Raw genomic sequence first — 14,310 nt, 5'->3', positions numbered from 1 at the left:
GCTATGATTTCGCTATTCTTTATAAAAATGAAACGTTGAATTAGCTTGCACTACTTATCTACAAAAATGTTAGTACACACCTACTTAGTTTTCTTTATTTATTTAGGGTGTATTATATTTGGAAAAGTCAAACTTTGTAAGTTTTGATCAATAATTAGTTAAATTATATACATGCTTAGTGTCTAAAAGTTGTACCATTAGATTCATATTTCACGTACCTTCATCAATATGATATTGATTTTGTAACTATAATTGCTATGTATTCTAAGAGAAATTAATGGTCAAAGTGTGTATGCAAAGACTTTTCAAATACTAATTCGCCTTACATAAATAAAAGAGGGAGTATTACATAACATAATATTTGCTATTTGATTCAAGATGCTACCTGCTCGCTTAGATTTGTGTTAAAGACACCTTCCATGCAGTAGTAGCACACTAGCACGCCCGCATGCTAGAGCAAGATTATTGACATTATGAGGAAGAAGTGGAACATTCCAAAGCTTCACTAATTGTACAGGGCCGGAATGGTTTTTGCTCATGCTTCATAAGCCCAAAAATTCAAGGGAGGGAGTTCATATGTAGGGCCTCCCTGCTGTTCGCCTCAAAAATAAAATATGTAGGGCTAATATTAGCATATCCCCATACCAGTGCTACTTACAGGCCAGCAACAATACTGTTGCCAGACCCAAAACAAGAGCAATTGCGCAAAACAAATAAGCAATTAGCAGAGTTGACATTGTTAAAAAAAAAGGAACAATTGAGCAGATAAAATAACACTTGCGTGCCTCAGTTTACTTTCGGGTGACCTGTTTTGATAAAGCGTCCGCGGAGCGCCTCAGTGGAGCAATGTTTCCCCAATGAAATCCAATTTGTGCTTGAGATGTGCAATAATGTATCAAGAACGCTTCAATCGGCTTCAGCTGGTTCTAACCATATATGTGAGATGAGAATATCACCTTTGGTATTTATTTGTGCAAAGTGAAGAAGCAACATCTGGAACCTGCGTATTAATATAAGATCGTGTTCCCCATGGCCAAATTTTAACTGGTGTCATGTTTGTTGCTTAGCCTTATAAGAAGATCTTTTACGATACACAATACTACCTTATACTACTGTTCGAAAAGGACTCGTATGTAAGGATCCGACGGTCGAGAATAATTATATACTACTAAAACATTAAGCGGTAGTATAGATAGTATGCATCAGTAGTATGGGTAGTATAGGGGGATGATTGGAAATATGTTTAATGGCATTGTTGAAATATATCAAATCTTTCCTTACTCTCTTCATGGCGCCGACGATTCATCGGCACCGGCAGATCGCGATCAATAATCAATCTGCAAACTTCCATCAGCGATACCACACCACAGCGAACGCGACCGGCGCCGTCGTCATCCATCCAACATACACTGTCCCCATCGGACATGCGACGGGGCAAATTCACCACGTTGGCCTGTGATGGCGAGTCATTAGCGTGAGATCCTTCTCGTCCAGCATTAGCGCGAGATCCTTCTCGTCCTCCTCGTTTCGTACCAGGCGGCGGCGAAGGGCGCCGTGCTAGAGTAGACCAAGGAAGAGCGCTCCGGCCATCCACGGGGCAGCGCGCACGACCAGCATTGCGCGTTATCTCCCTGCTCCTGATGGCAAAGCTGGCAACACCATAGACTGTTGAATGCCTGCAATGCTGATGCGATGCAAGCAGCGGAACTTCATGTTCACAGTGTTATCACAATTTCCATCGACGGGCGGCACGGCGTGCTATGAGATCGTGCGGGAAAAATAGCGTGCGGAAAAAAAAATCCCGAATAATATATGTCATTCTAATTACAATTTTACCCGTACCAAAAAACAGCTCATACTCTATACTACAACCTGATAATATTGTCCTCCAATGGAATCTTTTGATGTGGGCAACTGCACGGCTGCACGCCTGCACGTACATTCATCAGCCACAAGTAATAATTTATCCAATCTTACCAACCAACAAGCCGGGGTCGTCCTTTTGATCGAATGATCCAACTCTGCCACTGCATGGTCCTGAAACAGCTAGCCCATCCCTTTGCCTGTCTCTGTTCTCCTTGTTCGACGCTCCAGATCATTTGATCCCGCCATCGAGCGCCTCTGGTTGCACCCCTGCAGACTGGATTGGTTGCCGTGGAGATTGGAGAGAGCTACGTGCAAGGCGTGCAAAGACAGAGCATGCCGCAGCAGATCTGGTCTGACGGCGACGCCAGCATGCTGCTAGTACGGTGGTTTCCGGTGCCTTTCATTTTTCTCCAAAACGGCTGGATGCAAGCTGGACCACGTACTTCTCTGAACGAAAGCTGTGCCGCATACTTTGTTGCATTGGCAGGTTCAATCATTTCATTCTTACGACCTGAATAATCCAATTATGTGGAGGAAAAGTTTGCGCACTGGCACCTAACGTGCAATCATAGCCTCGTGAATGTCTGCAAGTATTTATGAGTTGTAAGTTGTAACCACTCCCACAGACTCCACTACATCCTCTGCGCTACTGCTGCACAACATCCAGAATAGCTAGCTAGCCTGATCGATCGAGCTTGGGTGCTTGGCAATGGCCGCAAAGGGAGGTGAGCTGAAGCTGCTGGGCGTGTGGGACAGCCCCTACGTGAACAGGGTGCAGATCATGCTCAACCTCAAGGGCATCAGCTACGAGTACATCGAGGAGGATCTCCTCAACAAGAGCAAGCTCCTCCTCAATTCCAACCCCGTGCACAAGAAAGTTCCCGTGCTCATCCACGACGGCAAGCCGATCGCCGAGTCGCAGGTCATCGTGCAGTACCTCGACGAGGTCTTCTCCGGCACCGGCCCTTCCGTCCTCCCCGCCGACCCGTACAAGCGCGCCACCGCCCGCTTCTGGGCCGCCTTTGTCGACGATAAGGTATTTGCCACATTTCATCTCGATCCTTGCTGTGTGGAGCTCAGACAAGCATGATGTGTGCGCAGGTGGGTTCTCCGTGGCACACGATCCTCTTCGCGCGGGAGGCCGAGAAGAAGGCTGACGCGGCGGCGCGGATCATCACGGCGCTGGGGACGCTGGAGGGCGCGTTCAAGGACTGCTCCCGTGGGGGTGACTACTTCGGCGGCGACGGCATCGGGTTCGTGGACGTCGTGCTGGGCAGTTACCTCGGGTGGTTCAAGGTGTTCGAGAAGATGGTCGGCGTCAGGGTCCTGGACGCGGCGAGGACGCCGCTCCTGGCCGCGTGGGGCGAGCGGTTCGCCGCGGCGGATGCGGCGAAGGACGTCCTGCCTTCTGACGTTGACAAGGTGATCGAGTTCCTGCAAACGTTCCTGGATTAGTAGTTAGTTTGGTGGGTGCTCCTCCGGTGTTGTTGCTGAACGCCGATTGAATTGTTGTTGTTTGGTACTTTGGTATGGTTATTTTCACTGGGCTATTAATGGGTTTTAAGATGTGATTTGAATCCACGATATATATGATGGAATAAGAAGGCCTGATTTGAGCAGGGCTCTATGAATAAATGGAGCCCATACTTAATCTATACTGGGCCTACACCAGGCCTTCGAAGACTCTTGTTACTTTCGTGACGAACCACAAATTCCAAATGATACACTCAAAAAAAAATTCCTAAAAAACACGCCATTTATCATTTGGATTTGGAAAAAGTGTTTTTTCATCACTAAAAGTTAAGTGTGACATTCATCCCTTATATTAATAAACCCCTTAACTAACTAAACCAGTGTATTTATCATCTCCACCTTAATTTAACAACAGTTTAGTGCCATCTAGTGCCAGTTTATACCACGTAATCATCTGCCTAATCCCTGCTTAGCGATCTAATATGCTGAGTCAAAGGTATAGCAATCTAATATACTGAGTCATAGATATAAAGTCTACGAAACATTCAGTGAATCCACTAAATTACCTATCCCATAAAAATTTATCTGGAAAATTAATGGAACCGATTCACACCGATATATTATATTGATTGACTCAACATTAGACATGATTAAGCAGTAATTAGTAAGATTATTACATAGTCTTAACTGAACTATTGTTAAATTAAGGTGGGGATGATAGGGGTGGAGCCAGGATCTAGAGATAGGGGGCGTGAAGAAATTAAGTAAAGAAAACAGAAGTATCAAGCGTCAATTGAAGGATGTTGTGCAGCTGCTTGACCTTGGGGTAGTCTAATACTCATTTGGGGCTACGGAATGCAGCAGCAACTAGTCATGAAGGTGGCCGGCCATGCTTGCTTAACATGTGTGATTAGCAAGGAGATTAATATGTTATCCCGTGGAAAAGCAACGGCGTTAGGGCTAAATTAATTCACGGGGAATATTCTTGCAAACAAAATCTCCCTCCACCAACGGGGAAGATAGCGCCCGTAGGGGTAATTACCCTTCGGCAGTTTGGAAGCTACGCGCATGCGTTTTGCTTCCCACATGGGGATTTTTTATTGGCTGCCTATTGCTTGTGAATGGAGATTTTCCATTCGCTTGCAGCAATAGATAAACTGTAGACATTATAAGCCGAGTGTTCGGCTGGACTTATAAGCCGGCTGAAAAGTTGAAACGGCTGATTTGATGTGAGAGAAAAATATTGTTCGGTGGTTGATAAGCCAGCTGATAAGCTGAAGCTGAACCTGAAATGGCTGATTATTTCTACTAGTTCATATAAGCTACATTTTACCAGAATGTAAACATAGCAACAATATGATCCCCTAGCCTTCGATTAACAGGATACAGTGAATTTGGGGAGGAAATCTGAGTAAGATAAAACAAGAACAATACGACTCAAAACAAAAACATGAATAAGCTAGTAGGTGGTACCTCGATTACTTAGAATTAGGTGCAGATAAGCACTGCCATGGAGATTGACGCAATTACGAAGCCTTCCTCTACTTCCCACTTGCTTGCTCTGTTTCCTTTACTGATGAAACTGACAAATGCAATTAGAATCTTTAGGGTTTTAACATAAGATTAATGCATATATTGTCAACATATCATCCAAAATAGCATAATAGTTGCTCCATGGTCTTCACGAGTAACATGCAGATGCTATTCCATATAAGCTTAATCCATCTCAACCAGCACCAACACAGTCAAAATGAAACGATGGCTAAACCGATTCACATCATGCAACTCCTATAGTACACGCTACTCAGAACAATCAAAACCGGCAATCAAAAGATTGCATCAACCTTCAGAAGTCATTGCCCAACAGAGGTGAATCACTTTTATATGGTCATGTCCATAGTTGGAGCTAAAAAGTCTAAATGTCAAACCAAGAAGACAAACGATAGATTACAAGCTAGATAATAATTTCCTGTTCACTTGAAAACAGACCATAGCACTTGGCATATCTTGTTCAGAAAAAGAAAACAACAAAGAACCCTAATTATAACCAATATGCAAAAAATTGCATCAAGTCATATTATATCAAGCAGTAGCACATCCTAGAATGCATCATATCAAATATGCCAATCACGTAGGGAAATGGTGGAAATGGTGATGGCCATCTAATGACCACTAGTGGCGTTGGCAGTCGTAGCTCGACAAACAATAAAGCCGGTACAGAATATAGCAGCAACAAGTACAAAGGATAGCTCATCATCCTTTTCTTCCTCCTCCAACGAGTCCAAAGATCATATGGAAATATGGCTTCAGCCTAGCTCAGAAATAAAACCAAACATTATATGCATCCAAGATCAAAGCTACAAGTGATAGAAGAATTGGATATTGTACAGTAGTTTCTAGTGGCAGAAGAATTGGATATTCTACAAGCTACAAGCTACATATAAATGAATCTATGTTGAGGTGCTCTAAACCGAACAGCTAGAAATTCAAAGAAGAAAAACTAGCCGAGCAGCTGAGCCGAAGAAGCTACCGCCACAAGTTTGCTAGTCGCTTCTTCAACACGGGACAAAAGTTTGTTAGTAGGATCATTTTCTGAACTTTAATATGACTGAATGTGGTGTGCACTATGCAGACAAGTAAAAAAATTATAAGAGAATTTTATAAAGTGTTATAGAGCTAATGCCCAATGTCCTGGACGTGGTGTGCAGAGACCAGGGAGATAATGTTAATATTTAGACCTCAGAACATAGAATCAATTAACAGTTATAGTTATTCTAATTAAGAAGCCTTCAATAAATTTTTATTAATAATAATCATAAAAATTCACTTATGGCTATTAATCACCAAAATTCACTAATGGCACCACCTAGTGCTACTGATAGAAAAAATATAAATTGGTTGCAGGATTGAAAGGATTAAGATTTAGCTTGTCAAAAATTGCAGCACACATCTCTTATAGCTTCTGAATAAATCAACAATGAATTGGCAGATCAAAAGCACAGGGACTCCAAGAACAAATTCCCAAAACATAGCGCATGACTAATCCCTAAACACAAGTGCAATAGCTACAAAATCATGAAATTCAGGAACATGCTAGAATGCTAGACTAACAGATCGATCCCTTTGAAACTGGGGCATCCTATTTCCATTTGTTAGAAACAGAAATCTAGTTTCTATAGCAAAGAATATTCTAGGAAAAACAAACCATGCTTGATAGAATGAATTCCCAAGAGGCTAGCGACAGCGAGTCAGCGAATCAGGTGCTGTACAATAGCAATTTCTAGATACTTGATTTCTCAAATATAATCTCGAGTACAAGAAAGGTCAACAAAACTAACCCATGGAGCACTCCAGCTAATTACCAAGCAAAGAAAGAACAATTTGTTCAAGAAGATATGGTTCCTTACCAAGAAAAAAAAGGCTCAACCACGCAGTCTGTGGTGCTGATGCAGGCCTGCAGCAGCACATCACGACGGATGCGGGAGCAGGGAGGAGACTGTAGCCTAGTGAGAGGAGGGAGATACTCCTGCGGATCTAGCAAGTTCGCCACCATGGAACTTAGCTGTCATCGGAGCAGAACCCTAGCAAGGAAAGGGAGATGAGATGGGGAAGGGGAGGATTCGGATTCAGATGAGATGGGGAGAAGGGGTGGACAAGGCGCACCTAGACCTGGTTCTTGGAGGAGGTCGTGCGGGAGCCAGGAGCTTCGGCGGTGGCGGTAGCTTCCTGCAAGAGCGGGCGGCGCCTCTCGCTCGCGTGAGTCGTCGAGTGGAGGAGACGACAGGGAGGCAGGAAAGGCCGCCTGATGTCTCTAGGCCGGGTGTTTTCCGTGAGGTAATTGAGCTTGGTTGGGCTTTAAATCCCCCGTTCAGCAGGCTGCCAAACGCACGAGCCCGATGCCGCATGGAACTATTCCGGACCCGTCCTCGCCCCCACCCCCGTCGGGTCTGAAACCCGTGGATCTCGGGTCCAGACCCGTCCGATTGCCATCCCTAAACAGGTGGATGCCTTTCTAAGGCATATGACATGACATGTGGGCCTATTCTGAGTCAGCATGGTGACATGGCCGGTCGATCTGACGTGGTAGTCAAAACCACTCAAAGAGAGTCAAAACAAGACGCGATGGACATTAGTACACGGTTTATACAGTTAAGTGGTTAAAGATTTCTGATTTTCGAGTTCGATAGTCGAAACCAAACCGAGGCTATAGTTCGATGGTCAAAAATAAACTTTTTCCTAAAATTAAACCTATGTAGGGCCTACATTGAGAACCAAACCCTGGAACTAAAACCTTACATTCACGCTTTAAAATTTAGAAAATGTTACTAAAATCTGTTAGAAATAACTCAATTTGATATTCCACTACTTTATGCAAAGTAGTATGGCTAGACTTATACGTGGACCTCGCGTTAAGAGATGACCCCTAAAACTTAAAATTTGACACCTTAAAATTTGAGCAAAGTTGATCAAAATTGTGGGAGATGATTGAATTTGACAGTCTTGTACTTTGTGTAAAGTAGTGTGACTAAATCTACTTATGGATCCCACGTCAGGAGTCAAACCTGAAACTTAAACATATGAGTTAAACCCATACAAATCCAAAGAAAAAGAAACCACTTCCAACCCGTCCCACCCTGCATTTGCGATAAACCCAGCCCACCCCAAATCATTAGATACTAAAATCCATTTTCACACATTCAGACACACCCGACGTTACAACAATAATACAACCCACCCGCCCTACTAGCACGCCTATCAGAGTACTTGTATCTGTGGACTTGCGGAGTAAGTATCAAATGGATAATCATTCCACATAACTGAATCAAAGTAGAGAGAGACGGTAATGCCAACCGCTGTCACTGCCAGTCTCACAGCATCATTAGGGAAGATAAAAATAAAAGTCCACTGCTGGTTAGCGTCTGATTGCAAAATGAAGCTTCGTCAGTGAGCTGCAGAAGAACATGACCACCAACTTGCCTGTCGCCAGCCGCCGCAATATCAGCGTCGATGTCTGCAATAAAAAATCTCATGTAGACTAAGTACACGCGACCTGCTATATAAACGCCCAAACTGTGAAGTCCTGCACACAGACAGCAAGATAGCAAGAATTAGTCACAAGCCAAGAGTCAGTGGAGGAAAACACTGAGAGAAGAATACAATGGCAGGCAAGGAGGATCTGAAGCTGCTCGGCCTGCTGGTGAGCCCGTTCGTGATCCGGGTGCGCATGGCGTTGAGCACGAAGGGCGTGAGCTACGAGTACGTCGAGCAGGACCTGTTCAACAAGAGCGAGCTCCTGCTCAAGTCCAACCCGGTGCACAAGAAGGTCCCCGTGCTCATCCACAACGGTAAGCCGCTGTGTGAATCGCTCGTCATCGTGCAGTACGTCGACGAGCTGTTTGCCGGCCCGTCCATACTCCCCACCGATCTCTACGAGCGCGCCACTGCTCGCTTCTGGGCCGCCTTCGTCGACGACAAGCTATGTCCGGCATGGATTGGCATCCTTAAGGCCAAGACGGAGGACGAGAGGGCAGAGAAGGTGACGGAGACTTCTGCTGCGATCGGGCAAATGGAGGAAGCCTTCGACAAGTGCTCCGAGGGCAAGGCCTTCTTCGGTGGTGACTCCATCGGGTACCTCGACATCGTGTTCGGCTCCTGCTTGTTCTGGTTTGAGGCGGTGCGCAGGATGTTCGGAGTCGAGATCATTAGCGCAAACAAGGCTCCGCTCTTGACCGCGTGGGCGGAGCGATTCCGGGAAAGTGCGGAGGCGAAGGAAGTGGTGCCGGGGGCGGACGAGGCCGTGCAGTACGCCAATAAGCTCGCTGCCGCTGCCGCCAAGTGAATTGGTTCGGATTGAGTCGTGTAATAAACACCGTGGGTAGCCAAATCATTGGATTGCCAAGTGAATTCTTGTGATCCAGCGTGCCATAAATTGACGTCTTTGTCTTTGATGTGTATTAATTTTGCAGTTTCGTTATGTTCTTCCGTAACGATATGCTAATCTTTCCCGTTTCTAAAAAGAAAAGTGGTATAGAATTGATATAGTGTTTGGTTAGGTCAAATGTAACGTAACCTGATTACACATGGCATCTGATTGCGTTGTTACGTGTTTGTTTCAGCGCTTCCGCAATCACATCCGTAATCAGATACCGGTTAGTAGAAAGACCGATACCGCTCCTAATCGAGCGTAATTCATTTCTTATGCCCGACTGGCCAAGTGGCCCCTTGCCCATTTCATATCTTGCGTCAGCATCATCGCATGTCCAACACATCCGTCCTTCCCCAACCGTCTCATGCATGATTAGATCAGGCCGAAATCCGCCTAGCACGCAACGCAAGAGCTTTCTGATTCCATTACAGACCAGAACCAAACAAAGTCTGCAATCCGATACATCGCTTACAGTCCCAGTGTAATTCCATTTCATTACCGTTTGCGTTTGCACTCTCGAACCAAACACTATCTGAATTTATTTTACAGAGTTCTTCTGTTTAGGGGGTGCATGCATGTTAAGAAGCAGAGGGCGAACTGACAGAGACACTCCACCCACCAAGACTCGGTGACAGCAACGACGGTTCGCCAAGCGAACGATCTGAGGCGCAAAGGCCACAATGTCACGCCTGATTATTTCAGGCATGACAAACGAAATGTGGACAGTGGAAGGAATCAGAGCCCCGTAGCCTAAGAGGGGGAGAGTGTGAATTAGGCAAACTTAATTTGGCTTCCACTACCATACATCAAAACATATACTAGATCAAGATATATCTAGATATGCATCTATGGTTGATCTTGTGAAAACTTACCACCCACAAAGAGTTTTGAAATTTAGAGCCAATTCCATCAAGAAATTGCACTCGAAAGCAAAAGCACACAAGTTGCAAGAAAGAAATGCGAAAATGTAAACAATTAGGTTAGTAAGAATGCAAACTCGGCACGACGATTTATCCTGTGGTATTAGTAGGCAAATGCCACCCCTAATTCATGTTGGAGCTCCACAAATGATATACTCCCGGTCACCAAGTATCTCCCGGTTTTGGACTCACCACAAAGGCTCTCGCCAAGCTGGATGAGAAGCTTGCCACAAAGGCAAGGCTCACCACTCCATGTTTTCCGGTTACCTTGATGCCTTCTCCACTACGAAGCTTCTCCACAAAGGAAGAGGTCTCCTTGTCCCCCGAACACGTACGGTCATTGTCGTCACTCCACACCAAGCCGGGAGGGTCAAAAATTTGCCGGCAAGACACCAAGGCTCCAAGGTGCCGGCGCACCAAGTTTACAATGACGGTTCATTCCTTGAACCAATCACAAGGTAGCAACACCTTGCACTCACTCTCTTTAGGCCTATCCTATCACTAATCACTCTTCTAAGCTTGTGCCTTCAAGGGCCTTGTAGTCGCTCCAGCAGCTCAGGCCTATCCTATCACTAATCACTCTTCTAAGCTTGTGCCTTCAAGGGCCTTGTAGTCGCTCCAGCAGCTCCAAATGGACGAGCAGAGGGGGTATAAATTAATAGCCCACGAACCTTAAAGAGTCATTACTCCAAAAACTAGTAAAAATTATTAGTATCGGATGATCCCATGGTCACTTGGGGTAGGCATCGGATCATCCGGTACCCCATGCTAATGCCTATAGCCATTGGACCCCCTACCCAAAATTGCTCCAACGCTTCATCCGATGCTTTGTCCGATTGCACCATCGGATCATCCGGTGCTGAAGATATTTTTCCCGAAAACTCTCTATATAATTCCAAAGTAAATATTCTTAGTAAACAGTGTCAACATGGCCATCGGAATATCCAGTGCTTCATTCTTCAACGCTTTCTCTTCACCGATTCATCCTATGCTCACAGAATATAGGCCATCGGAACATTGGGTGCACAGCCATTACTATAGTCGTCGGATGATACGATGCCTTTTGTCCAATTATGTGGAGGAAAAGTTTGCGCACTGGCACCTAACGTGCAATCATGGCCTCGTGAATGTCTGCAAGTATTTGTGAGTTGTAAGTCGTAACCACTCCCACAGACTCCACTACATCCTCTGCGCTACTGCTGCACAACATCCAGAATAGCTAGCTAGCCTGATCGATCGAGCTTGGGTGCTTGGCAATGGCCGCAAAGGGAGGTGAGCTGAAGCTGCTGGGCGTGTGGGACAGCCCCTACGTGAACAGGGTGCAGATCATGCTCAACCTCAAGGGCATCAGCTACGAGTACATCGAGGAGGATCTCCTCAACAAGAGCAAGCTCCTCCTCAATTCCAACCCCGTGCACAAGAAAGTTCCCGTGCTCATCCACGACGGCAAGCCGATCGCCGAGTCGCAGGTCATCGTGCAGTACCTCGACGAGGTCTTCTCCGGCACCGGCCCTTCCGTCCTCCCCGCCGACCCGTACAAGCGCGCCACCGCCCGCTTCTGGGCCGCCTTTGTCGACGATAAGGTATTTGCCACATTTCATCTCGATCCTTGCTGTGTGGAGCTCAGACAAGCATGATGTGTGCTCAGGTGGGTTCTCCGTGGCACACGATCCTCTTCGCGCGGGAGGCCGAGAAGAAGGCTGACGCGGCGGCGCGGATCATCACGGCGCTGGGGACGCTGGAGGGCGCGTTCAAGGACTGCTCCCGTGGGGGTGACTACTTCGGCGGCGACGGCATCGGGTTCGTGGACGTCGTGCTGGGCAGTTACCTCGGGTGGTTCAAGGTGTTCGAGAAGATGGTCGGCGTCAGGGTCCTGGACGCGGCGAGGACGCCGCTCCTGGCCGCGTGGGGCGAGCGGTTCGCCGCGGCGGATGCGGCGAAGGACGTCCTGCCTTCTGACGTTGACAAGGTGATCGAGTTCCTGCAAACGTTCCTGGATTAGTAGTTAGTTTGGTGGGTGCTCCTCCGGTGTTGTTGCTGAACGCCGATTGAATTGTTGTTGTTTGGTACTTTGGTATGGTTATTTTCACTGGGCTATTAATGGGTTTTAAGATGTGATTTGAATCCACGATATATATGATGGAATAAGAAGGCCTGATTTGAGCAGGGCTCTATGAATAAATGGAGCCCATACTTAATCTATACTGGGCCTACACCAGGCCTTCGAAGACTCTTGTTACTTTCGTGACGAACCACAAATTCCAAATGATACACTCAAAAAAAATTCCTAAAAAACACGCCATTTATCATTTGGATTTGGAAAAAGTATTTTTTCATTTTCATCCCTTATATTAATAAACCCCTTAACTAACTAAACCAGTGCATTTATCATCTCCACCTTAATTTAACAACAGTTTAGTGCCATCTAATGGCAGTTTATACCACGTAATCATCTGCCTAATCCCTGCTTAGCGATCTAATATGCTGAGTCAAAGGTATAGCAATCTAATATACTGAGTCATAGATATAAAGTCTACGAAAAATTCAGTGAATCCGTTAAATTACCTATCCCATAAAAATTTATCTGGAAAATTAATGGAACCGATTCACACCGATCTATTATAGTGATTGACTCAACATTAGACATGATTAAGCAGTGATTAGTAAGATTATTACATAGTCTTAACTGAACTATTGTTAATTTAAGGTGGGGATGGTAGGGGTGGAGCCAGGATCTAGAGATAGGGGGCGTGAAGAAATTAAGTAAAGAAAACAGAAGTATCAAGCGTCAATTGAAGGATGTTGTGCAGCTGCTTGACCTTGGGGTAGTCTAATACTCATTTGGGGCTACGGAATGCAGCAGCAACTAGTCATGAAGGTGGCCGGCCATGCTTGCTTAACATGTGTGATTAGCAAGGAGATTAATATGTTATCCCGTGGAAAAGCAACGGCGTTAGGGCTAAATTAATTCACGGGGAATTTTCTTGCAAACAAAATCTCCCTCCACCAACGGGGAAGATAGCGCCTGTAGGGGTAATTACCCTTCGGCAGTTTGGAAGCTACGCGCATGCGTTTTGCTTCCCACATGGGGATTTTTTATTGGCTGCCTATTGCTTGTGAATGGAGATTTTCCATTCGCTTGCAGCAATAGATAAATTGTAGACATTATAAGCTGAGTGTTCGGCTGGACTTATAAGCTGGCTGAAAAGCTGAAACGGCTGATTTGATGTGAGAGAAAAATATTGTTCGGTGGCTGATAAGCCGAAGCTAAAGCTGAAACGACTGATTATTTCTACTAGTCCATATAAGCTACATTTTATCAGGAAGTAAACATAGCAACAATATGATCCCCTGGCCTTCGATTAACAGGATACAGTGAATTTGGGGAGGAAATCTGAGTAAGATGAAACAAGAACAATACCACTCAAAACAAAAACACGAATAAGCTAGTAGGTGGTACCTCGATTACTTAGAATTAGGTGCAGATGAGCACTGCCATGGAGATTGACGCAATTACGAAGCCTTCCTCTGCTTCCCGCTTGCTTGCTCTATTTCCTTTACTGATGAAACTGACAAATGCAATTACCTGACTGAATCTTTAGGATCTTGACATAAGATTAATGCATATATTATCAACATATCATCCAAAATAGCATAATAGTTGCTCCATGGTCTTTAGGAGTAACATGCAGATGCTATTCCATATAAGCTTAATCCATCTCAACTAGCACCAACACAGTCAAAATGAAACGACGGCTAAACCGATTCACACCATGCAACTCCTATAGTACACGCTACTCAGAACAATCAAAACCGGCAATCAAAAGATTGCATCAGCCTTCAGAAGTCATTGCCCAACAGAGGTGAATCACTTTTATATGATCATGTCCATAGTTGGAGCTAAAAAGTCTAAATGTAAAACCAAGAAGACAAACGATAGATTACAAGCTAGATAATAATTTCCTGTTCACTTGAAAACAGACCATAGCACTTGGCATATCTTGTTCAGAAAAAGAAAATAATAAAGAACCATAATTATAACCAATATGCACAAAATTGCATCAAGTCATATTATATCAAGCAGTAGCACATCCTAGAATGCACCATATCAAATATGCCGATCAC

General features: G+C 45.1%; 2 protein-coding genes across 2 annotated transcripts; both read left to right on the top strand.

Annotated features, from left to right (window-relative positions):
- The first annotated feature begins 2,423 nt into the window (after positions 1 to 2,423).
- Positions 2,424 to 3,521, top strand: LOC117835175 (probable glutathione S-transferase GSTU6). Its single transcript, XM_034714556.2, has 2 exons — positions 2,424 to 2,902; positions 2,968 to 3,521. The coding sequence occupies exons 1-2, from the start codon at positions 2,576 to 2,578 to the stop codon at positions 3,319 to 3,321; spliced, it is 681 nt and encodes a 226-aa protein (XP_034570447.1). The 5' UTR covers positions 2,424 to 2,575; the 3' UTR covers positions 3,322 to 3,521.
- Positions 3,522 to 8,413: 4,892 nt separating this feature from the next.
- Positions 8,414 to 12,387, top strand: LOC117835633 (uncharacterized). The gene is made up of 3 exons (XM_072290514.1): positions 8,414 to 9,174; positions 11,420 to 11,768; positions 11,834 to 12,387. Exons 1-3 carry the CDS (start codon positions 8,498 to 8,500, stop codon positions 12,185 to 12,187), a joined length of 1,380 nt encoding a protein of 459 aa, XP_072146615.1. The 5' UTR covers positions 8,414 to 8,497; the 3' UTR covers positions 12,188 to 12,387.
- Positions 12,388 to 14,310: the final 1,923 nt, after the last annotated feature.

The sequence above is a fragment of the Setaria viridis genome, chromosome 9, assembly GCF_005286985.2.
Source record: "Setaria viridis chromosome 9, Setaria_viridis_v4.0, whole genome shotgun sequence".
In the NCBI taxonomy this organism is placed as follows: domain Eukaryota; kingdom Viridiplantae; phylum Streptophyta; class Magnoliopsida; order Poales; family Poaceae; genus Setaria; species Setaria viridis.
The sequence above is the reverse complement of the archived record's forward strand: the minus strand, read 5'-3'. Positions and strand labels throughout refer to the sequence as shown.

Coding starts and splice junctions, on each gene's coding strand:
- LOC117835175 (XM_034714556.2), top strand. CDS start 2,576: ATGGCCGCAAAGGGAGGTGAGCTGAAGCTGCTGGGCGTGTGGGACAGC. Junction 2,903..2,967: donor CCGCCTTTGTCGACGATAAG/GTATTTGCCACA, acceptor ATGTGTGCGCAG/GTGGGTTCTCCGTGGCACAC.
- LOC117835633 (XM_072290514.1), top strand. CDS start 8,498: ATGGCAGGCAAGGAGGATCTGAAGCTGCTCGGCCTGCTGGTGAGCCCG. Junction 9,175..11,419: donor CTCGCTGCCGCTGCCGCCAA/GTGAATTGGTTC, acceptor GCTAGCCTGATC/GATCGAGCTTGGGTGCTTGG. Junction 11,769..11,833: donor CCGCCTTTGTCGACGATAAG/GTATTTGCCACA, acceptor ATGTGTGCTCAG/GTGGGTTCTCCGTGGCACAC.